Source organism: Camelus bactrianus, chromosome 15 (assembly GCF_048773025.1).
Source record: "Camelus bactrianus isolate YW-2024 breed Bactrian camel chromosome 15, ASM4877302v1, whole genome shotgun sequence".
NCBI lineage: Eukaryota > Metazoa > Chordata > Mammalia > Artiodactyla > Camelidae > Camelus > Camelus bactrianus.
In genome coordinates this window covers 52,883,980-52,910,722 of record NC_133553.1, presented here as the reverse complement: position 1 = coordinate 52,910,722, position 26,743 = coordinate 52,883,980, and the positions used below count along the sequence as shown (strand labels likewise).

At 39.7% G+C, this 26,743-nt stretch overlaps 2 protein-coding genes across 6 annotated transcripts in view; one reads left to right on the top strand and one right to left on the bottom strand.

The window, feature by feature from the left end:
- The window catches only part of RTN4 (reticulon 4), a 71,928-nt gene extending 53,405 nt beyond the window's left edge, over positions 1-18,523 (top strand). For all 5 annotated transcript variants that reach the window (XM_045514349.2, XM_074341144.1, XM_074341145.1 and 2 more), the window contains 6 exons: positions 3,693-3,900; positions 7,174-7,312; positions 16,305-16,374; positions 16,874-16,920; positions 17,103-17,161; positions 17,539-18,523. In XM_045514349.2, coding sequence (XP_045370305.2) covers positions 3,693-3,900; positions 7,174-7,312; positions 16,305-16,374; positions 16,874-16,920; positions 17,103-17,161; positions 17,539-17,581 — 566 coding nt within the window. In that variant the 3' untranslated portion in view covers positions 17,582-18,523. The remainder of the gene's footprint in view (positions 1-3,692; positions 3,901-7,173; positions 7,313-16,304; positions 16,375-16,873; positions 16,921-17,102; positions 17,162-17,538) is intronic.
- A 375-nt stretch (positions 18,524-18,898) lies between these two features.
- EML6 (EMAP like 6) overlaps positions 18,899-26,743 on the bottom strand; it is a 216,021-nt gene continuing 208,176 nt past the window's right edge. Inside the window, exons 37-42 of the mRNA XM_074341150.1 lie at positions 25,868-26,040; positions 25,265-25,427; positions 23,608-23,711; positions 22,778-22,931; positions 22,283-22,383; positions 18,899-20,615 (exon numbers count right to left, since the gene is read on the bottom strand). Of these exons, the coding sequence (XP_074197251.1) occupies positions 20,591-20,615; positions 22,283-22,383; positions 22,778-22,931; positions 23,608-23,711; positions 25,265-25,427; positions 25,868-26,040 (720 nt within the window). The 3' untranslated portion in view covers positions 18,899-20,590. The remainder of the gene's footprint in view (positions 20,616-22,282; positions 22,384-22,777; positions 22,932-23,607; positions 23,712-25,264; positions 25,428-25,867; positions 26,041-26,743) is intronic.

Sequence of the window (26,743 nt, the reverse complement as noted above, 5' to 3'; positions counted from 1 at the left end):
TGGTTTTTAAAAGATGATTTCAACAACTTGATTAATTAGTTTTCTACTGTGGAAAAATACAGAACAAAAATATTGGAATAGAGCTCTTTTTTCCTTTTTGGATTTAACTGTAGGTGAAGTATATACATTTAAAATTTACATGTTCCTTACTAACCTATCTTGTTAATTTTACTTAGACTTTCTTCTTGGCCTTTATGATTCATCTCACATGTAGTAATTACCTGCTTATACTCTGCTTATTCATTGTATGTACAAATGTGTGACACTTTGAAGGATTTTAATGTGCTAATAAGCCTTTAACTTGGCATCATACATGAAGAGTATGAGTTTTATCAGTAGGAAGCCTGTGTTAAAAATTCACATTCTACCACTTATTAATTAAATGATCTGGGTCCAATCATGTAAGAGCTGAGTCTCACTTTCTTGTCTGAAAGCCTGCGTCACAGGATTTTAATAATTGAAAGAGATAATGTTGTCTACGATGTTTAGTATAATGTAAGTGCCCAGTAGATATTGACTCAGACAGTAAAGGGATATGTGGAGAATGTAGATCAGAACCTGGAAGACATTTCTGAAACATCTCTCAGGCTTAAAAAGTGTGTAGCTTTTCAGTTTTTTTTTTTTTTTTTAACATTATTAGGAAGATTTGCAGTTTTGCATTGTGATTGATTTCTGTTGTCTTACCTGGATATATATATGTGTGTGTGTGTGTATATATATATAGCTATTTAGTTATATTTTTAATTTATTTTCAAAGTGAAGGACAATTCAGATGGCTTCCAGGAACCACAATTTGCAATTTAAACAGAACATATGATTTACTCCTATTATTGAATCTATATTACTGGAATTTATTGGTCTATGTAAGTAACTCTGCCAGTGGTGTTAGTTAATTGCTTCTCTCCTCTCAGTTATTTAAATTGGGGTTTAAACACTCTTTGGAATCCTCAAGTAGGATAAAAAACAAACTTGAATACTGATAAATTCCTTTAAATACAATATGTGGTATGATGGAAAGAGTGAGACCTTCATGCTTAGACCTGAATTTCAGTCTGTAACCCTGCACAATTTATTTAATAATACTTCTAAGCCTCAGTTGCCTTATGTCTAGAATGCAGATAATAAATACTTTATAGAGTTGTGGTTAGTGATAATGTATACGAAGTACTTGCACAGTCTCTTGCTCAGAATAGGGGATTACTAGGTTTTAAAGTCCTCTTTCATGTGTTTTATAAAGTAATATGTTTGTGATATAAACACAGCAATACAGCTTACTAACTTTAAAGTATCTAATGGGTTGACATGAGTTTTTTTCTTTTTCTTGGTATATTTATTATTTAAATACCTGGATAAGAAAGGTGATAGTGATTGTGGTGGTATTTATAATAATAACAAAATAACAACCTTGACATTTATTAAGAATTTATTATATGCTACTTACTATATTAAATACATTATATTCATTATCTTACTAATGAAAAATTTTTGTGAATTCATTATCTCACTTAATCCTTACAGTATCTCAGTAAGATCATTCTTGTTTCTACACATATTTTATAGATGAAGAAGCTGAAGTGTAGAGGGATTTAGTGACTTGTCTGAAGTCACACAGCTAGTGTGTTATGGAGCCAGTGTTTGAGTCTAAGTGATGCAACTCCAGAGTCTGAGTGCTTGTATGAGCACTGTTGTGGGGCCCAGGGGGAGCCTCCAGGGCAGAATGTTACCAAAGGCTATCTTTATCGCTACTTCCCCTACCCTCTTGCTGTATCCTGTTTAAAAAAAAAAAAAAAGAACGAACGAAAGAAAGCAAGCTACATTAGTTATTAGAGCCGTTGTAGCAGAGACTTATAATTAGACCTGTCCCTATAGGTTTTCTAGATTCCTTACCAGTTCTTCAAGACCCAGCTCAATTTCTGTCTTTCACAAAGTCCTTTAAAATATCTTCCAGTTGTTTCTATTCTAAATTCTTATGATAGTGTGATTTTTATAATTTATTGATACTGTTCTTATGTGTCTTACTATCTTCCTAAAATTGTAGTGTTTTAGAGTTGGACAGGACTTAAAGAAAAGTCCATGTCCCCATTTTCAGGTTTTCTAATTCATTCTACTAGGTTGAGTTTTTTGAATAGTATCAGCTCAGTGTTTGCTGAATATAAGAAAACTATTAGCGTTGCTTATTCAATGCTTATTATTCATAGCATAGATACACTATTTTATGTTCTGGTTAGGTAGCAGTTGGCTAGTATATTGGTACTGTAGTAGAAATTAGTTGAACAGAACAAAACTGATGTAGATGTTTTAGGCAGAGTTGGAGCAAACTTGAGATGGGGAAAACTTTAATAAATAGTTGAAATCAGTTTGCAAACAAAGCTGTAACATCATATATAGGATGTTCAATTAATAGCATTCAGAGCAGATCGTATTTAGGAGAATGGAATAAATGTTCCCTAAACATAATAAATATTATTTGAACCCCTGCTATGGTGGACACAAACTGTGATGGGCATTTAAATATCTTAATCAGCACACCATGTGATATTTACTAATAGAAATTCAGGGCTTCATAATAATATCTAACATTTTACAGTTCACATACATAATTTTCCCCACAGAAATACCCTTTACAATAAAGGAAAGTCAAAGACCTTAGAGGACTTGGGGAATCGAGACCAAAGCAGCCCCTAGAAATATTTTTGTTACCTCCTTCATCTTAAAAATTACAAGTGTTTAAAATTGTACTCAAGAGTCTGTCCATGCTCCCCCTACCCCGGCTGTTCACAATTCAGAAAGAGATGAATTATGTTTAGCCTGTGAATTCAAGAGCCCTTTGGCACACTGCAGAATTCTCCTTGGGTTGACCTGACCTTGAGACCACAGGCCTATGGTTATTTGATCCCCACAGTGGCCTGTGACCATTGGCCAAGAGCAAACTTGCTAGGTTAGGCTTTGTCTGACTCCTTACTATTAATAAACATTATATAACAGTGTAACACGTTTAATTTTTCTTTTTTTCTTGACACCTACATTTTATGGAACTGTAATTATCTACTAGCTTTTCAGGTAATCTAAAGGCTGTTTCTCTCTATTATTTGCTTTGTAGGAAACTTGTTTTAATGATGGCCAGGTTAGCTTATGATTTTAAGTTTCTCAGAAATCTCTTAAAAGCAGAGCTGTAGAACTTACATGTGTAGTTTCTAGTAAAGTTTTAATTTCTCAGCATGTTTTGAATTTAGTGATTTTTCTGTAGATACATTCTCATGTCACTGAGGTATCTTATTTTAGTGAGTGTGTGGTAAGATTTTTTTTCTATTATTTGAATATGTGTCACACATCTTATGATGAGGAAAACTCTCAAGGTCATTTTTAAGAAACCTCTTCTTGTATTGGATTAGAAGTCTGCTATGCTGGGCTTGGGAGATTTAATAGTATCGTATAGCCAGGATGATTTGGACATGTAGGAAATAGATTTGAATGAAAAACATTTTATGGTAAATACAAACAGATTCAGGTATTATACTAACATACAGTTTGGGGTAGGTTAAAAATTTAGTTTATAAAGTTAATCTTAAATTTTGGTTTTAATTTTTTCTAGAGGCCTTTTTATGTTTGTAAATAGAGTGAATGTAAATGTGCTAAATACAAATGGGTGAAATAATGTTCTAATTTCAGATTTCGTCTTTTTAAATTTTCAGTTGTTGACCTCCTCTACTGGAGGGACATTAAGAAGACTGGAGTGGTGTTTGGTGCCAGCTTATTCCTGCTGCTTTCATTGACAGTATTCAGCATTGTGAGTGTAACGGCTTATATTGCCTTGGCCCTGCTCTCCGTGACTATCAGCTTTAGGGTATATAAGGGTGTGATCCAAGCTATCCAGAAATCTGATGAAGGCCACCCATTCAGGTGAGATGTGTAGAAAACAAGGCACATGTTGGCTTTGCACACTGTAAACAGGATTAGTATTGAGATTTCATTCTACTGTCTGTAGAGTTACAGGAATGCATTTTTTTTTTAACTGCTTAAAGATGGTTGCAAATTTTTGCTAAAAAGCTATACCAAAAGCATCTGCTTTTGAGATTTCCTAAAAGTCATTTCAAGGGCTTATGATGGAAAAGATTGGGTTTATGTATCATTAGCCTAACTCTAGTACTTGTTAGTAAAATTTATTTATTTATTGGAAGGAGGTATTGGTTATCTAATTTGACTTTTATGAAAACTGTATTTTTTTTAACATGGTTGGGATTGGTGAGAGTTATATTTTCTTTATTGCTTTCTTTATGTACTGTCTGATACTAGAAATACTTTTCTTTCTGATAGTATTTTTATGTTTTTCTATTATGCTTTCTCTTCATGTCTTTGTCTTTTCTTACCATTCTTTCCCTATCTAGTTTTTTCTTCTCATTCCCTAATGCATTACTTTTGTATTATCCTTTGGAGTGCTCCTTAATTTTAGCATCTCCTTGTCTCTAAACTGTCATCTTCTTCCTTTATTTTGACAAGTACGCTCTAGCATTGTCTATCTAATTGCTAGTGCGATGGACACACCTCACCTTGGGTCTTCTGACCTCACTTCATAATCAGCACATTCCCCACCCTGCTTTAAAAATTCAGATATGTATAATTCACATACTATAAAATTTAGTGGTTTTTCAGTATATTCACAGAATTGTACAACCATTGCCATCTCATTCCAGAATGTTCATCACACCCAAAAGACACTTTGTACCTTAAAGCAGTCACTCCCCACCTAGCCCCTGACAGCCACTAATTCACCATGTCTTTTAATGAATCTTTTATCTCAAACTTGTCAGTTTCTATCAGTTAACACCACTATCACTCTAATTTCAGGCTCCCAGTTTTCATGACAACTCTATAAGATAGATATTACTCCATTTTACGGAGGGGGAAGCAAACTTTGAATTCATTAACCTGAAATTGCAGCTTCAAAATGGCAGTTATTATCATGCCACAAATCATAAAGGAATATGATTTTGGTTATACTGAAATATGTAAAAACATTGTCAAGCCAACAATTATAGTTATCTATAAATTTTACATGTTTGATTTTAAAGACTTTTGAAAAAAAACTAATGATTTCTTTATTATTTATTCCCTTAGAAACACTATCCTTGGCTCAAAGCCTTCCATAATCATTATAAAGTAAATTCAGCTAACATGCAGTTTAATACGCCTTGTGGACATTTTTCCAAGTTCTCCAATCATGCTAGTGAAGTTGATATCATATTTCATATGTAGTACCTGCGGTCATTGGAAGAGTGATGACAGTGCTGGAATTGCATTAATATCACACAAATGCTGGTTGAATGAATGTAAATATCCACAGGGTGTCACTGATGGAGAGTGCTGCCTTTGTGCCTGCTGGCCAGGCATCTTCAGCAAGGACAAAAGCAGTGGTACAAAGAAGCAGAATACCAACTAAAGTTGTATCAGTCGCCTTTCTGTATTTCTTAAAGCTGCATGAATAAATTACTGCTGACTTAAGGGGTGGATGTGAATCTTTGACCATTTGTAACTTGATAATAACAACTTGATATTTGTTGGCTAATAAATAATTGTCTTTTGGTAGACCATTGTACTAGTAAAGATGTGTTCCTAGTCCTTAACAGTTTATACTCTAGTAGAAAAAATCTGCAAATATACACGTCTATATTTAAGGGCTGGATATGGTAATTACTTAAGAATAATACAAAAGAAAGTATTGTTAGAATTACATAGTAGGGTTGGAAGAGGTGGGATTTGAGATGGGTCTGGCTGACTGGATATGCTGTCACCAGAGGTGTGAGGAGAGCACTGGGGATTGGGAAAACAGTGTGAGGAATAAAGGCATTAAGGATTAAAAAAAAATATTTGAAGAATGGCTCAATTTTGAGCTACAACATAGTATTGGGAAGTAAGGTTGGAAAGATTTAGGAGGGCTGTTGTGTACAGTTGGAACCATAGAATCACATAATGTTTGAGTCTGAATGGATTTAAAAAGTCTATTTCTCTAACTTGGATAGAATTGGCCATGACCCAGAGAAGCTGATTGCTTTTGCCAAGTTACACAACTAGGTAGTAGCAGTTCTGGTTCCTGCCCGGGTTCAGCCTAAACAGCACGATCTAGGGAAGCTCAGATAAAACTGACCTGGCACTGGCTGAAGGGATGGATACAGACAGATTAGAGACTGGTTTGGAGACTGGTCATTTATTCCAGTTTATAAATAATGAGCATCTAAAAACTTACAGTAAAGGCACAGTGAATAAAAACAAGGAGACATATTTGGGGCCTACTGCAGGGGTTGAAACTTTGAGACAAGGAGTTATCAAAGAGGACAGTTACTTCCAGTGTAACTAGTGTCCACAGACATAGGGAGCTGATGAGAAGGGACTGGGTAAGGAGCCACTTCCAACAGATAAGAGAATACTTAGCACTTCTGATTGGGTTCTGCTCTGCCAAGATAAAATGGTTTAGTTGAAATAGTAACTAATGAAGCAATTCCTTGCATTCCTGCAGACTTGACTCCCCCCTCCCCCACTACAGTTCTCTTCTTAAATTTGACAGTTCCAGCTATCTCAGAATGGATTGGGGCATCTAAGTGGACAGTAACTGTTGTGTTTTACTGAGATTGCCTTCATATTTTTGGCAGCCATTTCACAATCTGGGGCTTGATTTATTGGGTAGTTTCCTCTAAAGATCAGGCTATAAGAGTGTAGTATTTGGAAATGACTAGGGTTTTTGTTAGGAATACTTGATAAGATAACATTATGTCAACTTGAAAAAAAAATCCATAACAACTACCATTTACTGAGTGCTTCTTTTTGCCTGATTGTGTTAAGCACTTTACTTATTGAAATCTCATGATAATCTGTTTTATAAATGAGGAAACCGAAGTTTAGAGTGATGACTAACTTCCAAAAGTTACACAGCCAGGTAAGTGGCAGAGATTAAGATTCAAGCTCAGATATGTCCGACTTCAAAGTGTATGCTTGGTTTCTATATCCATGTATAAATGAAATAAATACTCCATGCTTGGTGAATTTTTACATTGTGCTTAATTTGGAAAGAGTAGACTTCTGTAGTAAAATATTAATGTTCTCTTTTACAGATATATAATTGCTGATTGACAGACATCCAGGGAAAATCACTCCAATCAGTGACTGTGTTTTGTTTTCTAGGGCATACTTGGAATCTGAAGTTGCTATATCTGAGGAGTTGGTTCAGAAATACAGTAATTCTGCTCTTGGTCACGTGAACTGCACAATAAAAGAACTCAGACGCCTCTTCTTAGTTGATGATTTAGTGGATTCTCTGAAGGTAAGTTTTTTTTTGCTTTTCATTTTTGGCATTCCCAGAATTTGGTATCAATTGAGTTACAAGGGGTAAAATTCTATTTTTCTATATTAAAGTAAATTATAAAGACATAATGAAGTAAGTACTGTATCACATATTTAAGATGGAGGAACGTACAGTTCCTTTTAAAGGGAAAATGTTATAAATTCATACTTTTGGAAATCATAAAGATTAAAAGAAGATTAAAGAGAATCTTGACTATTAGAATAAATATTATCTAATAGATTTAATACCAGATATGATTTCATCTGCTTGGCTGTTTTAGAGTCTAGCACTTAATGTCTTAGCTTGTATGTGATTCTTACATACACATAAGCTATTTCATATCTTTTACTCTTTCTTGGAATATTTATCCAGGAAAAGCTTTAATATTCTGAAACACCTCATCATCAGTTGGTAATCTTTGGAATTTTCTTCAGTTTTTGGACCTGCTATAGCAGCTGTTAGAGTCTCACTTTGCAAGTAAGCTCCCCAAATTTTAGGCTGATTCAAAGCAAGCACTAAACTCTTAACGTGAACCCCAAGCACTGAGATTTTAGTGCTTTTCCTTTTACATAGAACCTGCCATTTGTGTTTTGTGTGTTATTGCCTGTGACTTAGGACAGACTTGTTCCAATCTGAGCCTGGGAAGAAATGTACTATGGTAGTAATTACTGTAATTTTCTTTTCCAGGAGAGATAATCCAAATTTGCAATGTATCATGCTAGCCAAGGATATCATAGCAATAGAATTTATAGGTTTAAATGCTCAAAATGCTTTTAACAAATATCTTAGCCTTAATAGGCCAGTAAATATTTTCAGCTGTGTGCTTCTCTCAGTTTAAGACTTGGAACCTCAGTTACTTACTAATAACATTAATGGTAGTTTCCTTTTATTACTTATCTCTTCTGTGTAGTGTCCTTGTATTTAGTGATTTATTCTGTAGTAGTGCTTTGAAATTATCTGATGTCAGTCTGTAAATAAAAAGATCATGGTTATGTCATTTGGGATGGTTTGATTAATTTCAAAAAGGAACAAATGGTATTTTGGAGTAAATGAAGTAGAATCTTGTACACAGGGGTCCTAGAAGAAACCAGTTCCTATGCATTGAAGTGATATTTGCAATATATAGATTGACTGCTGGGGTAGAACATGTGTGAAAAATTATTGATGGGGAGGTCCTAATGCAGTTTAAGATGAAGGGTTTTGTGGGTGAGAATTGATTGAGAAGAAACACTAGAAATAGTGATACAGAGCTTCAGACAGCAAAGGGCCATCTCTGAATTTAGCAGTCAAATTGTTGGGAATAGGGTGTGACTTCAAACAAAATCATGAAACTTGATAGAGGAGTCACTGTTTTTATAGACTTAATAAAAACTGCAACAGATATAAACTAAAAGTCATCCTTCATGTTTGCATAGTATAGCAGTTAAGGCAGCTGTGTATGTCTATAGTTCAGTATTTTTCTTAAGAGGCATTTTTGAAGAGATCTGTTTAAAAACAAAAACAAATTGATGTGGGAATCATTCATTGTGTTCCAGTTTTTACAATTTGGAGTTTAAAGATTCCCCCTGTCTTTAATGAAAAGAAAACTTACTTGTTCTTACAGAGTTTACTGTCATCTGTACACAGTCCTATGTGTAGACAGTTATGTAGGTGTGGAAATATTTGCAAAGGCTAGAGGAGCAAGAAAATGTCAGAGGAGGCCTGATTAAATACTTTAAAAAGCCCTTTAAGTCTGATTTGCACAGATATTTGAAAATAGAATATGAGGACATTTACTTTTATGAGATAAAGAATTTCTTTTTGCTGTGTAATCTTATTTTAAAAATTTCTTTTGAAAATTACATTGGATTTTTTTTTTTTTTTAACAATTACGTTATTTGTGAGGAAGCTAGCATAAATGAGAGAAAGTGAACTTGGTAGATTCTTGCCTTGAGTGACTTTGCTAATTTGAAAGTAATGGGAAGTGGCACATAATGAGATAGATTACTTTCTGGAACACTTTGCTTTTATGAAATTTTCTTATATTTTAAAACAGTCTTTGTCTCTTAATCAGAAAAAAAGACTTGCATTAAAAGTATGGTTTACTACTTTTTCTCCTTAAGGAGTAACAAAAAACCATAAAACTTACAAAGGTGATAGATACAAAGCCCTTGGTAATTCATGTGCACCCTCTGATAATATACCTGCAGGGTCTTCCTTGATAAACTGTGTTTGTGCTACATGGGGGGGACTTGAGTTAAACCTTTTCTTATGTCATTGTGTATGAGCAGTATAAATTCCATTTGCAGAGAAACACAGGATACTTGCTTAATGTCTTATTGAAAAAAAGCTGAGAAAAAAACAACACGTTTGGCTCTTTATGAAAATGACCTAATAGTATTCCTTTTCTAGACATGTTCCTTGAGCATTTACCACTCTTATACCCCCCAGTTTTTGTCTATATAGAGAGCACTTTTTAAAAGAAAATTATTTTCCTTCTGTTACTTTTTTCCTTTTAGCCACAACAGTTTGTAGGAGAATCATATTCTCCCTCCCTAAAGCAAGCAAAAATGGTTTTTTCAACTCCTTTTTTTTTCACTTTTTCAATTTAAAGAAAAAATCATTTTGCTCTGTTAAACTGATTTTATTTCCTAATATTCAGATTTTAAATTTGTGGAAAGTTTGCTAATAAATAGCCCCATTTGTGATCTTGTTAAAAGTGTTTTTTAGAAATTTGTAAGAACCAGCTTTTTACTGGGATTACTTTTATTTTATATGGCTCATAGCTAGGAATATGGAAACTACCATGATTTCAGGAAAATGCAGTGGAAATTAGTCTCATTTATAAATTCATTTCATTTAGAAAATAAACATTGTATCAAGCTTGGTGGCTTGTTTAAAATAATAACTTTTTAAAATTTGAAAGAGAGTTCTCTATAACTCACTGTCTTTATAAGTGTTTCATGCCCTCAAATTTATATAATCTACATTTCTAGATTCTGGGTCATAATTACCACTACTTTTTTTTTTTTTTAACATTTTTTAATTGAGTTATAGTCATTTTACAATGTTGTGTCAAATTCCAGTGTAGAGCACGATTTTTCAGTGATACATGAACATAAATATATTCATTGTCACATTTTTTTCGCTGTGAGCTACCACAAGATCTTGTATATATTTCCCTGTGCTATACAGGGTAATCTTGTTTTATCTATTCTGCATATGCCTGTCTGTATCTACAAATTTTGAACTCTCAGTCTATCCCTTCCCATCTCCCGTCCCCTTGGCAACCACAAGTTTGTATTCTATGTCTATGAGTCTGTTTCTGTTTTGTATTTATGTTCTTTTTAGATTCCACATATGAGCGATCTCATATGGTATTTTTCTTTCTCTTTCTGGCTTACTTCACTTAGAATGACATTCTCCAGGGAAATCCATGTTGCTGCAAATGGCGTTGTGTTGTTTTTTATGGCTGAATGGTATTCCATTGTATAAATATACCACATCTTCTTTATCCAGTCATCTGTTGATAGATGGTTAGGCTGTTTCCATGTCTTGGCTATTGTAAATAGTGCTGCTATGAACATTGGGGTGCAGGTGTCATTTTGAAGTAGGGTTCCTTCTGGATAGATGCCCAGGAGCAGGATTCCTGGGTCATATGGTGAGTCTATTCCTAGTCTTTTGAGTTATCTCCATACTGTTTTCCACAGTGGCTGCACCAAACTGCATTCCCACCAGCAGTGTAGGAGGGTTCCCTTTTCCCCACAGCCTCCAGCATTTGTCATTTGTACCACTGCTTCTATTTGAAACCTTCTTTCTCAGAAATTGAAAATTTTAGAGTCACTATTCTTAGCATATGAAACTTTTCTTCTCCTTGCTGTCTGTCTTTTTTTTGGGGGGGTAATGTCAGGGAGAAGCTGTTCTATCAAATGTGATCAAAGAACTAACCGAACCCCAAGGTTCACAGGCTTGTTGGAAAAGATTTCACATGAGATGGTGGTTATCATTGTGCCTAGTCTAGGTCTCCTTTTGGTGGTTGACTTGGACAAATAAAAATATGTTCTGCAGATTTCTTCTTTTAAATTCCTGTGTACAGTTGACCCTTGAACAACATGGGGGTTAGAAGTGCCAGCCCACCTTGCTGTTGAAAATCCACCTGTAACTTCAGTTGGCTCTCCATATCCACAGTTCCTCCTTAACCGAAGTTGCTCTGTATTTGCAATTCCTCCGGTATCCATGGTTCCATATTCATGGATTCAACTAGCCAGGAATTTTGTACTATAGTATTCACTACTGAAAAAATCTGCTGACAAGTGGACCTGTGTAGTTCAAATGGTGTTGTTCAGAGGTCAGCTGTAATCGTTCCTTTTGTTCTGCTCCTTTGCAATTAACTGCAAGTTTCTAAATCCTAGAAAAGATTTCAAGTGTCCATAGACTGAACAACAATCCATTTTCCAAAGGATTAATTCTAGTCAAATTTTAAGGGGAAATCACTGACAAAATATTTCTAATTCCATTCAGTAGAACTTATTTCAAACAGTAGTACAAAATTTTACCACAGCCAGATGTTCTGACCAGTCCTCAGGATTTGTTTTAAAGTGGGTTTATTCCATGGAGTGCCAGATCCAAGGGAGGGGAGAATGAATGAACGAAAGGGAAGTAAAGGAAAGATACTCTATCGTTAAATTAGGCTGTGAAAGCTGTACATGTGTACTTTTCTTGGAGAGCCTATTGTATATTTATTGGTCTCTGAGAAGTCAGAAAGAGGCTGGATAACTTTATTTTACCTAGTGATATTTGTCAACCTTGTTTAAATAACACTCATTACCGCCAGAAAACTAATATAAGACAGTTGAACAAATTTAAAGCACCTGGTTAAGGTTTAACTATGTTTCTGTGACTGACCTTTTGTGTAAGGGATCTTGTTTTAAAACAGTGGTTCTCAGTCTTGGCTGTACACTGGGACCACTGGGGAACTGTAATAGATACTGATACTTGGGAAGGGGAAGGAGTGAGAGTCCCATCCTCTGAAAGTGTGATTTAATTTTTCTAAGGACACTGCCTGGAGAATCACTGTTTTTAAAAGTTGTGGCTTTGAGCTGTAATCCCTGGGCTATAGTTTTTCCCCTACTCACACTGGCCCACCCCCTTCATTATAAAAGAGAAGCATATGACTGTCTCCACTGGGTTCAGCTTTGGGACTTCTTGAGTAAGGTTCTTATCTTTATTTTAGGGGCTTCTGCCTTTTAAAACCTCAAATCCCAAGAAAAAGTCTAATAATTTTATATGCTAGATTCAAAAACCAGGGGTGTTCTTATCTTTCTGTCATAGGGCTTTTTGATGATGAAGACTGGATTCTTTATGACAGTAGTTCTTTAACTGTCAGTGGAAATATCTTAAAATTGTAAGAAAATTTCTAGCTATAGTTGTCTGAACATCTGAACATCAGGTAAACATAGTATTCCAGAATTAAGTCTGAAATCTGAATGTGAGCAAAAAGGGCCTGAACTCCAGAAATAGCTGACCCCAAAGAACATTAAAATCTGGTCCTCAGGTCTTAGGCATTTATTAACATACACATTTTGACAGTTTCCTTTCTGGTTTTTTTGGCTCACAGGAAATGGGCTGGGGAAATGTAGAGACAGTCAAAGTGTATTCATGAATGAGGCCAAGTATGTCAAAAGTCAAGTAATTTCCAGTGGTTAAAAAATGTAGGAGAAAAGCTTGAAAATGTCACAGTTGCCAAAGCAATTTCTGAAATTCTGTGAAGCACCCTCCCCCCATTTTCCTTAGAAAATGCCCCCATCCCAGTGGAGACATCATCTAATAAAAAATCTGCAGAGCTTTTCAATGAGAAATGTACGTGATACACACTTAAATTTAATTCCCTTTTCCCTTGGACAGAAGACAAACAAGACCAGGTCCTTGCCCTCTTCAAATAAGTATTTATTAGACTTTCATTGTACTTTGGCCCTCTTTCCTCCAGTCTCATTACTGCCCAAAGAGAGATGAGCCTTTGATTTCCACAGTTAATACGCATTGGCTGCAAGGTTGCTACATATTTACCTTGGAATACCATAGAATTTGTAGGTTTAAAGTGCTTATTGACCTTTTTCCTGCCTCTTTATAATAGCACGCACCATAAATGGTGACTCTGTAGGTGGTTTTACCGTGTAGCAGAGCAGAGATTGTGGAGTCAAATAAACCTGAGATCATTGTTACCTTTGGTCTGGCAACTTGCTTAGTCTTTCTGTGTCTTGGTTTTCTCTTCTGTGGGGATAATAACAGTTTAACTTTGGGGGTTGTATGTAATGAGGGTAACTGACCTAACGTATGTTCAAAAATTTGTTAGTTGCTGTTGTTATACAGCAGTTCGAGTGATCGTGCAGTTGCTACGTGCTGGTTCCTGACTCACCCCTTTCTCTTCTGATGGTGCGTTCTCTGGAAACTCTTACCCAACATTTTTGTTTTGGGCCCCTGAAGTGTTAAATTTTCTCCAAACTTAGCTGCAACGTTTAAAAATTCTGTGATAGCACATAAAAATGTGAATTTCTGGTTTCTCTCTTAAAAATGGGAAAATTTGAAAACATTAGCCTGGAATACTTGCTCGGCCGCAGTCTGTGGAGCTGGATTGTGGGTGCCTCCTTGTATCAGTCCTCACCCAGGCTCCTTCATGCATTTCTGTCACCTGCCTGGTCCCACAGACACGTGAAGCCTCCCTCTGGTCCTCTCTTTGCCTCTGAATAGCCTGACTTTGAGGAAGAATGCGCTCCAAGAGGCAAGCCTGGTGACATTTGAGCCCCTAGGTGTGAAGTCTTGGGCTCTCTGTGGATTTGGAGTGCAGCCTTGTTGGTGACTTAATGACCAAATTAGGAAGTATTTTTGGCTTATGTGTTAGTTTCTGAATTCTGTCATGGTAAGGGTATCTTTATTGCTAAAGCAATTTCTTCTAAAATGTAGAAGGTTGACTTTTTTCCCTTTAGACTTGTGGATGGTGATGGATGAAAACATCTCTGTTGCTCTATGGTAAACTTGCTCAAGTGCAGAAGTTATATTTAGCTTCTGCAAAAGGAGTCTGTAAAATTATGTGAGAGGGAGGAGGCTTGCTAAGTCATGCTTCAGACATTTCTACCAGTGGTTCCACAGCAGTTGCTAAAAGCAGGGCAGCATTTAAGTTTTGATTTTCAATTGATAGATACTAAGAATGCTTGACATTGCTCACTTGAACATTACATTTGTTTGTAGGTAACCAGAGTGCTGCTATTTGTAGAACTGACAGTTGGCAGAGGAATGCAAAGTGTCTTCTAACCTGCAGTAACTATACTCACTTGAGTTTGAACACCTTAATTACTCAGTACCCAGCTTATAGTAGGCACTCAGTAAGATTCTGTTAAATGAATGAATACATGAACAAAGATATGCTTTAAATTAAGGGTCAGCAAGCTGTCTGTCTGGTGCATGACCTGTTTTTGTACAGCCTGAGAGCTAAGAATGGTTTTTAAAGGATAATATTCAAAGAATATGTGACAGAGATCCCTTGTGGCCCACAAAACTGAAAATGTTTATTATCTTACTATCTTTCATATATTATCCAACTGTCTATGTACAGAAGTTTGCTGCTCCGTGCTTTAGATGATGGAGGCGCTAACTCCTTTCTCCTCTCCTCTTTGTCATTTATACTGTGTTACTGGAACCTAAATAATTGCTGTAGATGGTGGCATCTTAGTGATGTTTGTGACCTACTAAATAGGGCAGAGTGATTGCCGGACACATGAAGGCTTATAATAAGAAGTGAAGGAACTGCTGATGATGAATATTTAATAAAAACCAAACTGACTTTGTGTTTCTAAGTATTCAGGAACTGCTTTGAAAAATGTCATTGGGTCTTTACGATGTCACCAAATTTTAGAACTGGAAGAAAACTTTGAAACTCTCTTTTCCAACCATTCATGAGTAAACTAAAGTATGGAGAGGAAATAAAGAACTTCTCAAAATGAAATCAGTTTTTAGAAACAAGGCCTTTCCCAAACTGCCATATTTGATGATTTAAAAAAGAAAAAAATTCCCAGATTTTGAGACTAAGATTACTGAAGTGGGAAAGTTTGGTCAGTTCACTGCAGTCCCAGTCACTGGAGGGGACAGTAAAACATGACAGTATAATCTGAACTTAGGCAAGTTATAAAACTTTTTTTGTCTGCATTGGCTGTGGTAATAACAGGGCCTACTTCCTAAAGTTGTTAGGAATAAATGAGTGTATATTTGTAAAGCATTTAAAACTGTGCCTGGCACTAATATGGTAAGAATTGTATTAATGTTATGTTAGTGTTTGTTAATATATTAAGAAGTATATTAGGGTTTGTTAAAGGCAGTGGCTAAAAGAATAATGGTCAATTTAATATGTGTAAAAGTCTGAGGCATCTTCATTCCTAGGAGGCCTCATTGGCTGTTAAAACATGTATCACTGGAGAGACAGTGCCTCTGATCCTTAATAAAATGCTAGAGGTGATGTTTTTGGTACCTGAAACCTGGTCTGCCTGATTATGTCTCCCTGCTCCATTATTGCTTATGTCTGAGATTTTAATGTCTGTATTCAGCTTGTAAAGATCTTGAATCACTTAGCTCGTTAGATCTTTAAAATCAGTTTTAACAGCTAATTCTCATAATACCTTTCCAGTCTTCCCATTTAAAAACTACTATATAAGAGCTGGAGGGTAAGGCGTACCTTTGGTGTGTTTTCTGATCTCAGAGAAAACAGAAGCAACAATTGGTAGTATAGTCCAGAGAAAATGAGTCAAATCTGTTAATTGTTTTAATAAGAATTCTGAAATTCCTGAGTTGAGATTGGTGACTTAGAAGTAAAATATCTGTATTATTTTACCACATCTCCAAGGAATATGCCTTTAGTAGTTTGGCATTTCGATGGGACACTTTATTTGAAAGGTTAATTAAGAAACTTGAGTTTTGTTTTTAATTGGCTGTTGTTTTCTTATAGTTTGCAGTGTTGATGTGGGTATTTACCTATGTTGGTGCCTTGTTCAATGGTCTGACACTACTGATTTTGGGTAAGTCTACAAAACCACTGGAATGAAAAATTATAGGAAAAAATGGTGTGCAAGGAGCTGAGACATTTTAGTAGAGAATATTTTTACATTGTAGGAAAAAGAATGTACATTAGAGGTTGTGAGCTCTTTAAATTGCTGAAACTGATCCTGTGTATGGAAACTAGTTCCTAAAGACTACTCAAACTAACAGTGATAAACCAGATCAAGGGTGGCCCCATTTGATGGTGCAGTCAGTTGTGAATCTCACCAACCAGGATGCCTGTATTTTATAGTCTGTGATGTGATCTGAAGCCAGGAATGATTCCTGCAGCCTCCCTTGGTTAATTCATTGCTCTGCAGTGGCTCCCCACCAGGTGTTTATAGGAGATCCTTGTGTATGTCTTCATGCATTAGGAACACTCCTGGCTCTCATCAGAGTGCTGCCAGTTTGATGGCTTTGTAGTGTGTGTTCCCTAAATCATACCAGTCTATTTAAAAGGTTGTGTATTTCCTTTTTCAGCTCTGATTTCACTCTTCAGTGTTCCTGTTATTTATGAACGGCATCAGGTAATTTAATTGAAGATTTCAGAACACAGAGATCACTGTCTTATATGGAACTTTGAAATATATCAGTACTAGTTTCCAAAGCCTTAAAAAAAAAGAGAAATGTGATGTTTTCTTAAGCCTTTGCTGTGTTGGAAATAGTAATGGCTAGTAAGAGTCTAACAGCTTCTTTCTACCTCTTTCAGGCACAAATAGATCATTATCTAGGGCTTGCAAATAAGAATGTTAAAGATGCTATGGCTAAGTAAGTATTTAAAATCTGCAACTTTTTTTCTTTTTAACTAAGGATAAGGTGTACTGGACTTTGAGAACTGTGCAGCATTCTCATATTGAGTAGCAACTTTCAGTCATACCTAAGGTGTGACAGTTGCAAAAGATTAGATTTTTTTCTCTGATGTTTGGATCATTAATTTCTGTTTAAATGTATTTACTAGGTTTTATTTAAGCCTAATTTGAGGCCAAGGTGACAAAATTATAGCTTGTCGTTTGACAGCCTTAGGATTTTATTTCTTGTATAAGCTGAGCAATATACGACTGGTTAATGAAGGACAGAAGTTTAAGAAGCAGAAAGCAATTTCAAAATATTTACATTGACCTTTTCCTCCTCCTCTTCATTTGTAGAATCCAAGCGAAAATTCCTGGATTGAAACGCAAAGCTGAATGAGAAAGCCTGAAATAATAAGTGTTTATCTTTAAAGGGGATATTCATTTGATTCCATGGGGGAGGGTCAGGGAAGAAGGAATCCTTGACATTGCAGTGCAGTTTCACAGATCTTTATTTTTAGCAAAGCAGTGTCTAAAGAAAAATGACCTGTCTTGACTGCCATGTGTTCATCATCTTAAGTATTGTGAGCTGCTATGTATGGATTTAAACCGTAATCATATTTGTTTTTCCTATATGAGGCACTGGTGAGTAAGAAAAGAGCTGAGAAGGCTGTATATTACACGTTGTTGCAGGTAGTCTTGCTGTATTTGGGGAATTGCAGAGAAAGTGGAGCTGAAAAAAAAATAACCCTTTTCACAGTTTGTGCACTGTGTATGGTCTGTGTAGACTGATGCAGATTTTTTGAAATGGTATGTTTAGACGAGATCATGCCACCAAAGCAGGCGTGAAAAAGCTTGCCTTTCTGGGATGTTCTAGGTGTATTGTGAATTTTACTGTTATATTAATTGCCAATATAAGTAAATAGAGATTATATATATATCTATATATAGTGTTTCACAAAGCTTAGACCTTTACCTTCCAGCTGCCCCACCGTGCTTGATATTTCAGTCATTGGTTTTATGTGTGTAGTTCCAAAGCACATAAGCTAGAAAAAGAACATATTCCTAGGAGCACTACCATCTGTTTTCAACACGAAATGATGCCATGCAAATAGAACTCAACATAAACTTCATCGCACAGACTTACTGTAGTTATTTTTGTCACAAACTCTGGACTGAATCTAATGCTTCCAAAAATGTTGTTTGCAAATATCAAACATTGTTATGCAAGAAATTATAAAATGCCGATTTATACAATTGTGGTTTAAGCTGTACTGAACTAAATCTGTGGAATGCATTGTGAACTGTAAAAGCAAAGTACCAATAAAGCTTATAGACTTAATGCTCGGTATTTTGGTTTCATGAACCTGCTGCAGATTAAAAGCATACAAAAAGGGTAGACTGCTTCCACCAGTCTGGTGGCTTGTACTTGCAGAAAGGTTTTAAGCTCAGAGTGCAGCTGCATTTACTTTGGAAACAGAACATGTTTGCGAAAATGTTTTTAAATTATATTTTTTATACTTTGATAACCAAAAATAAGTTCATGCACCAATATTTTAACATAGAGTAGAATAAATACGGTGCAGGATTAATGAACATACATAAAATCATACCATATAAATGTTTATAAACCAGATTTAAGAAGTTTTGACACAGACACTATTGCTCTTTACATACAGTTGTACATACCATCATTGATCAGTTTATTGTTCTTCCACATGGTTATTTCAATGCAACATCTGATCAGTATGAAAGGTCAGTGGTACAGTGTATCATGGTTATCACTCAGCATCACATGGTTACAGGAAACAATTAGGACTGCAGAGGGACTAACTGTGGGCCCAACAACCTATCAGTGGATTAATGTAAGGCATTAATAAAATTGGCATATAAAAATAGCTTAATGAGTAATCTCATCCATTTAGAATGCTGAAGCACTTCTGTGGCAAATGTTAATCTATTTAACTGAAAATGCTTCATTTCACCTTTCCTCTAAACTGACAACTACAAATAGCCAGTAACTCAAGATCCCGAATTCTTTAGTTCACTGACTGCAAGGACTAAGCAGTATAGATGTGCTCAGAGTCACAGCCCCTCCCCAGCCTTCCTCCCAGGGTGTGCCCTCAGCCCCTCCTGGGGTCAGCGGGAGGCCAGGTGTAAAGTACGACTGAGGTGGTTTAGGGTACTTCTGCTTGGTGTTGGCCGAGTCACATTCTGCCGTTTTGCTTTGTATCTTGATTTATCAGATCTATTGCTTGGGCTTAGGAATCTGTTCTGCAGAGATTTTCTTAAAATCCAGACTTGACCTTATACATAGTCTACCTCAAGCCTAAAGTCTACTGGAGTCAAGCCCATCCCACTCTGGGAGCGGTAAACCCAATGCAGCCTCAGGTCACCTCATTTGTTACCATTTTGGATTTGACAAGATAAATCAGCTCATCCTCATGGAGCCACCTGATCTCCCCCCCCCCCCTTCTATTTTGTAGTAGAGGTTTGTTTTATTTGAAATGTTTTGGAGGCTGTGGGTTTGGCACTCAATATAGTGAAAACCTAGTCTTCCCATCCACCCGCACCCCCCCCCCCCGCTCCTGAAATTGGGAGTTTCTTTGTGGCTCACCTTCAAGTAGCCACTGTTTCCCAAGGAGGTAACTGATCTGATGTCTTTAATTTAGGAAGCCTTGACCTAAACACATGACACGGGTGACAGCCCAGGAATCTGCTAAGGGTCCTGTAGCCCTCCTCAGTTTTGACATTTTAGCACCATGTGAAGAAAGGAGACAATTTGTGGGAGGTGAGACAGCAGCCCACACAACTGGAAGCTTTCAAAGGCACTTAATGGATATAAAACTCTGCAAATGAAACATTAAAAAATTAAGTTTTCTCAACTTGTTTATACATGGCTCATTTGGTTTTGAAAGCTAAATGTGGAGAACAGAGGCTATCAATGTTTCTAGTATTTCGGTGAACCTAACTTAAGCTGTCCTGTTCAACTTCCTTGTTTGTAAAAATGAACATTTTTAAAGTATATAGAAACATAATAGCAAAACATCTTTTGTAAAAGTTTTGATGCAAATTAAAAGCTACATATAGATTAGGGTAACTGAGGCTTTAAATTTTGTCAGTGGGCTACATTATCAGATAGGATTTCTTTGTCTGTGTACTTAGTACAATAGATTTTAGTCTCAGGAACAGGCAAGCAGTCTTAACATCTGAGAACTGACCTCCCGTCTTGGCATCACAGTTTCGGAGATTCCGGACGATGGGAGCAGCCACCCCGCTTCACTAGCACATGGAGCTTGTGCGGCCTGCCCGCTGTAGGCGGTTCCCAGCAGCGGGGGGCAAGGAGGCGCCCGCTCGCTGCCTCTGTGGTTGCTGGCTGGTAGTGGCAGCAGTAAGAGGATTCTGGCACTTAGAGACATCGCCACACAAACACACTGAAAAAGCAGATCAGTCATTTTGCATGGCTGGACATCATACTGTGTCAAGTGACAAACACACATTTTGCCAAGTGCTCCAGAATAAAAACTCAGGTGATGCATTGAACATTTCAATTTCAAATTCAAACAACAAACCAGGGATTTTGCCACCAATGAAAGGTCTAATGCTTTTTTAAAAAGGTCTACTGTTCTTCATTTGGTATGGCTCTTTCAGAACAGCCCGAGTGTGTGTTCTGAACGGGAGGACTTTTGGCAGCTTGACTCTGCACTATCTCTCTTGTTACTATTGAAAAGGTTTTATCATCTCCACTCGAGTAGGCGAGCCCTTTGGAGTGCTCAGCACAGAGCCAGGGATCACAGCAGGCTCCCGTGGCTGCAGAGGCCTGGGGGCCCTGCATCTTAAAGGTTACTTCTAGCCTTTCATGTCATCAGAAGTCCCTCGTATCCCCTGCACCAGGTGACTGTTAGGCTTCTGTCTCCTGTCGCTAGCTTGTTCCATTTGGTGCTGCTCTAAATGGGTGTTTGCACCCCTCAGGGAGAGGGCGCTCAGCACTATCTCAAGGGCTCTAAGTGCCAGAAGCAGCTGGCACAGCAGACGAGATCTCCCGGGCAGGCCATCAGAAAGCATCCTTGGGGCCATTTCCCACACAAAGCTTTTGGGAAGGAAGTGGGTTGAAATTCCCTACAGGTGCCTTTTCCACACACTCAGACAACTAGAAAACATCTGGAATGCATGCATGTCTTCTTGGTCGTCCCAAGGGTTTTGCTTGGGCTGAAAAGAAACCAATATTCATGTTTCAGTAAAGCCCCTCAGCTACATTAGATGTGGAGAAGCTAAGTGACTTAGAATGACCCTGTCCTGCCCCTCTACACTCCAAATGAGAAACGTGGAGGGACAGAAGAGAGCTGCCTCGGAAATGCTGAGGAGGCTGATGTCATCTCCAGAGCAGGCTGGTAGGGGTCCTTCTAAACACTGCAAGAGGAGTCCTGCCTCACAAAGCAATGGGCCTGTTCTGCACGGAGCAGTGGGTAGTCAGTAGCAGCCCTGGCTCACAAGATGACACAGCTGGTTGAGGTTCTCCTTCTGCTACTAACTAGCACTGGGCCTGATGGCTCCCCCCTCACCTGATCTCCAGTGTAAAGCTGGGTAACATGCTGTGCTTGTTTCTCAAGGTGACTGAGGCTCAATATGATTTTTAAACCTCTCTTGGTTGTGGATTAATATCCAGTGATGGGTAAGAACTCCAGTGATGAGCTGGAAGTTATGAGTTAAAAGATCTATGGAATCAAGGTCATTCTAACCTGATTATATGCAGTGGACACCGTGGGCTGTTCAGCAGCTCCTACTGAAATCCGCCATCTTGGGTCTCTCCCCCACATGTCCCTCCACCCAGCAATGCTCAGAGTAGCCACCACACGCCCTTCGCGTCTCACAACCCCAGGACAGCCCTAGTGGGGACATAAGCCCATCACGGTGTGGGTTGGGAGTCCCCAGAGACTAAATGCCTTATACTTGGAAAGTCCTCGTCCTCGTAAGAACTCACTGAATTTCCTGTCCACTCCCCACTCCCCCCATGTCCCTGGGAAGGGCTGACACCTGAGGGGAGGTAGGCGGGGGTGCAGGCCAGGCCTGGGCATCAGAGCCAGGTTAACCAGGTAGGTACCTGCAGTCATCTCCTCCAGTGCTGACCACATACTTGTCGTCATGAGAGAAACGGATGTTTGTCACGTGAGCTGAGTGACCAAAGTAACGCTTATGTTTGGCCTGTGAGCAAAAGTGAATGGAGATGATTAAGAGACCCTTTTCCTTCCAGCAACCACCGACTACTTCCAGGACTCAATTCCCCGCCTCCCAGGACCCTCCTTCACCCATGGGGCTCCCATTTAGTCTGGTCTCTGTTAGCCAGTGTTTCACTGGCCTCCTGTCTCATTCTCGCCCCACTTATGGCCATTCTGTCCACCCCCCCATTCTCCTGGCTTCCAGGACTTCCCCTCCTGAGGGAGATGAGAAGGTTGGGTGTTGCCAAATCTCCACAGGGATGTGACAAGAGTCCTCTTGTTCTAGGTTTTAGATGGCCATCTAGATGCGGCCACTGTCCTGGCAGACTACAGAACAGAGAGCCTGCAGGCAGTGCAGGGAGACTTTAAGGAAAACTCACAAATTTTTCTGTGCATGGAAAATCAAAGAGCTTCACCAGCCCAAAGTCGTCTCCTGTGACAATGTTCAGTCCAGCATGGGTTACACACGCACAGTTGACATCAGCCTTGTCTGCATTTCGTGGCCAGATGCCAATGACTTCGTCTCCCAAAATGCTGTTCCAAAAGGAAGGGGTGTTAGATGTGTGAGAAGGCTTCCTGCAGTCAGGCACACTCTCCAAGGGATAAGAGGAAAACTGAATACGTCATGTAGCTCTTATGGCCTGACAGCATCTGTCCCCTCCCCTCTGGACACCTGGCCCAGCTCTTAACTATTCTCTGCCCCAGTCCCCTTTATCCCCCAAAGGAATGTTACCTCCATCTTTGATTCTCTTCCTCTTCCCTACAGTGTTTCTGAGCATATGTAGGTTTGAGAGAAGAGTGGGGGCTCCTTCAAGCTCACAGGTTGGTGGTCTCTTTTGAACTGGCAAGGCACTGTTACCTGGCAGTTCTAGCCCTGGGGGCTGGAGGTGGCCTCCCAGTCTACCATGGGGTGGTAGGGTGGTGGTGGGGCTTGGCCAAGAGCTGGGAGATGGTTTCCCTTTGACCTTGCTGAATGGGGCTGGGGCTGGGGCTGGGGCTGGGTAGGACAGATTACACAAAAAGAGGGACTTTGCATTTCAAAAGCCCAGGCTGGTAGCAAGAATCCTTCTGCCCCCACCCCTGCAAAGGAAAGACAGCCCTGTCTCTAAGCCACTTCAGATCCCATCCACACACACACACTTGGAGGCTGAGCCTGGGACAAGAGTCTCCCTTGTGACCTTTTCCTCAAGAAGTGTTTTCCTCCAGTCACCTTGTCCAGGAGGCCCAGGTGATCTTCTCAATGACCATGGCTTCGGTTACCTGCTTCCCCAGGGGGACCTCGTGCACCTGGCGCTTGTAGGCTCCTGTTGACACCTGCAAGTGGAAGGCAGCCATGCCCGTCAACCTTCTTTCCTGTCCAAAGGGAACAGGTGTCTATCCTTTGGGTGTACTGTTTCCCAACCTCCACAACCCCAGGACTTTTCACTGATCCCAAGTTCAGCTCCAGGCTGCCAAGCCTGTGGTCAGCCCAGGGCAAAATTTACACAAACAGGGTGTTTTTCCATCCATTTTCTCACTATTTCCAAAGCCCTAAAGCAGTGGTACTCCAAGTGTGGCTCTGGACCAGCAGCATCAGCGTCACCTGGAACCTTGTTAGAAATGCACATTTTGGGGCCCCCACCCCAGACCTACCCACTCAGGCTCGGGGTGGGCCCGGCAATCTGTGTTAACAAGGCCTCCAGGTAACTCGAGTGCTCACTCAAGTCTGGGAATCTCTGTTCCCAGAGGACCAAGGTCCTTGGGTACAGACCTGAGGCAAGTTTCCTTGTGGACAGCCAGTGATACAGATGATTTCTGAAGTATCTTGGACCTGATCCTAGTTTCTCTGGGGACCTTCTGGAAGAAACTGATCACTTGCCAGAAAATGGCTGCTGCCTCCATCTCCAGACCCCTCTCGCCCTGCAGGGGTTGCCTCTAGCCCAGCCACCCCAGACTTTCCTGCTGTTCAGGAATGAGCCGAGATCCCTCCCACAACAGGGCCTTCACGCACAAGGCCTGGAACCTGGAACCGTGTTCCCACCCCTCTGTTGGCCAGCTCTTACACACCCTACAGCCTTCAGTGTAAATATCTGTGTGGAAAGGAAGTCAATCCAAACTCCGTGCTTGTTAAGCTCCCAGAGCACACTGTACTTTTCCTTCTCAGCACATAACCACAATTTGTAGTTGTATGTACATTTTGTGATGATTTGTTTGATGCTCAGCTTCTCCATGACAAGACATGTTCCAGGGACATGGAACAAAGGGGACCAGGCCCATTTTGTCCACCCAAAAGCCTAGCAGAGTGCCTGGTTCAGTAAACATTTGATGAATGAACGACACTCTCTCCTCCCACAATGACTACCAATTCCAGGCCGGCTCACAAATGCATGCTATTTGTTCAAAGTGCTAGAGAAATCATTCTATTTTCAGCTCTAAGTGCCAAGGCGGGGACTCCTCCCCACTGGTCAGTCCCCCCACGGCCAGTGATGGGCTCACTCCAGGCTGTTTGGAGTCCGGGTCCTGAGTGTGGAAGGACCACACTACCCAGTGGGATCTGGAATTGAAATCAGTAAGTATAGGAAGCAACCCAGGCTCTGGTGCAGCCCCAGAGAATGAGGGATTAGACAGCTCTTCAGGGGCGGTGCTGAAAGGAGGATCAGAGATGAGGGCTTGTGTTTCCTGCTTTCCTACTGAAGAATAAGTCTACTACTTTAAATTCTATTCAACTTTCTTAAATTCTCTATGCCTCTGTTTTTTCATTTATAATACGGGGGGAAAGTAACAATACTTACATGGTTCCTGTGAAGAGTCAATTGGCAAACTGCCCAGCACAGTCAGCACTACTCTTACTACTGGTTGCCCCAGATGTTAGTAAAGCCGAAGCCTACCTGGATGTATCTGCCATCTGCGGAAAAATCCATCTGGATGACAAAGCTTGGGATATCTTTGCAGTAGCCAATGCGGTTCAGACTTGTGCCCTGAGTGAGGTCATAGAAGTCCACTGTGTGTTCAGAAGAACCAACGGCTAAGAATCTGCTGTCTGGGCTGATTCTAGAAAAAGCAATTCAAGAGCACGGTCTGTGAGGAGGGCTGTTTGGGGCTGGCCGGGCACGAGGTCTGCTCTGGACAGGCCTCCCAAGGTCAAAGGCAATGAGATCACTCTTCCCGGTTCACAGATGGTGAGCTTCTCCTTATGGGTTACGGAATCTGACAGCTTCTCTGTATCAAATCCCCCGAAAGTAAGGAAATGGATGCGTACAGCCTTCTGTAGAACGGCGTTTCACAGAAAGTTTTTTACCACACTCTTAGGGAAATGAGCAAAGACAGGTCAGAATTAACATGTGAGAGGGTCTCCTTCCAAAGCTGGCTCATTGAAAAGGACCTTCTCACAGCTGAGTTCTTCATTCCAGCCATGACCCTGCTCCAACGGGACCCACAGGAGGGAGGACGCCCACCCTTTCTCCTCCCTGCCCAGACCACCTGCTATGTACCTGATATCCTGGATAGCAGACTTCCGGTCTCGTTTCTTCCCCCAGACTTTCAGGCTGTTCACTAACAAGACGACAAACTCTCCGTTCTTCATGCCAATGGCCACCATCTCCCCGTTAGGGCTGTAGGCTGCACATCTGGCCGCGTGGCCCAGGCTCACCTTGTTCAGTAGTTTCTACATTGACACAAAGTAACACCACCTGAGCCCTTGGCCACCTCGGCTGGTCTCCTGGGAAGTCCTGCCCCCGGGGTGGAGCCGTCAGGCCGCCTCTGCTGCCTGGGGAGGCCTCCTAACCTCTGGCTTCTCAGAGTAAGTGTCCCTGAATGGCCAAGGTGGCCAGTATGTCTTGACTGAGCAGCTTGGGAGACAACATGTTTTAGAGTCGGGGTTGGTAAACTTTATCTGTGAGCGGTTTGGTGGTTAATATTTTTAGGCTTTGGGGTCCCTACGGTCCCTTACAACCACTTGGCTCTGCCGACGTAGCCTGAAAGCAGCCATGGGCGCCGACAGAAACGGAAGAGCATGGCTGGCTTTGCAAAGACGGGCAGTGGGCAGACCCGAGCCTCGGGCCGCAGCCTGCTGACCTCCTGCTCAGGGCAAAGGGCTTGTGCTTCGGCATCGGTTAGTTCAGATCCCGACTCCTGGCCTTGTCCCTAGCTGGGCGTTTGGCTAAGTTACTTCTCCATTTTCCCACGTGTAGAGAAGCGATATTAATACTGGTCTTGCAAGGATGTTGTAGGCATTAATGACAGTGTCTGTGCAGCATCTGTATGTAGTAGGTATTAATAAACATAATAAATAATTAGGAGTTAACAAGTGTGACTATAACAACCACACTTTGGCTTTTCCATGTCTGTTCTTTGATCCTTACCCTGAA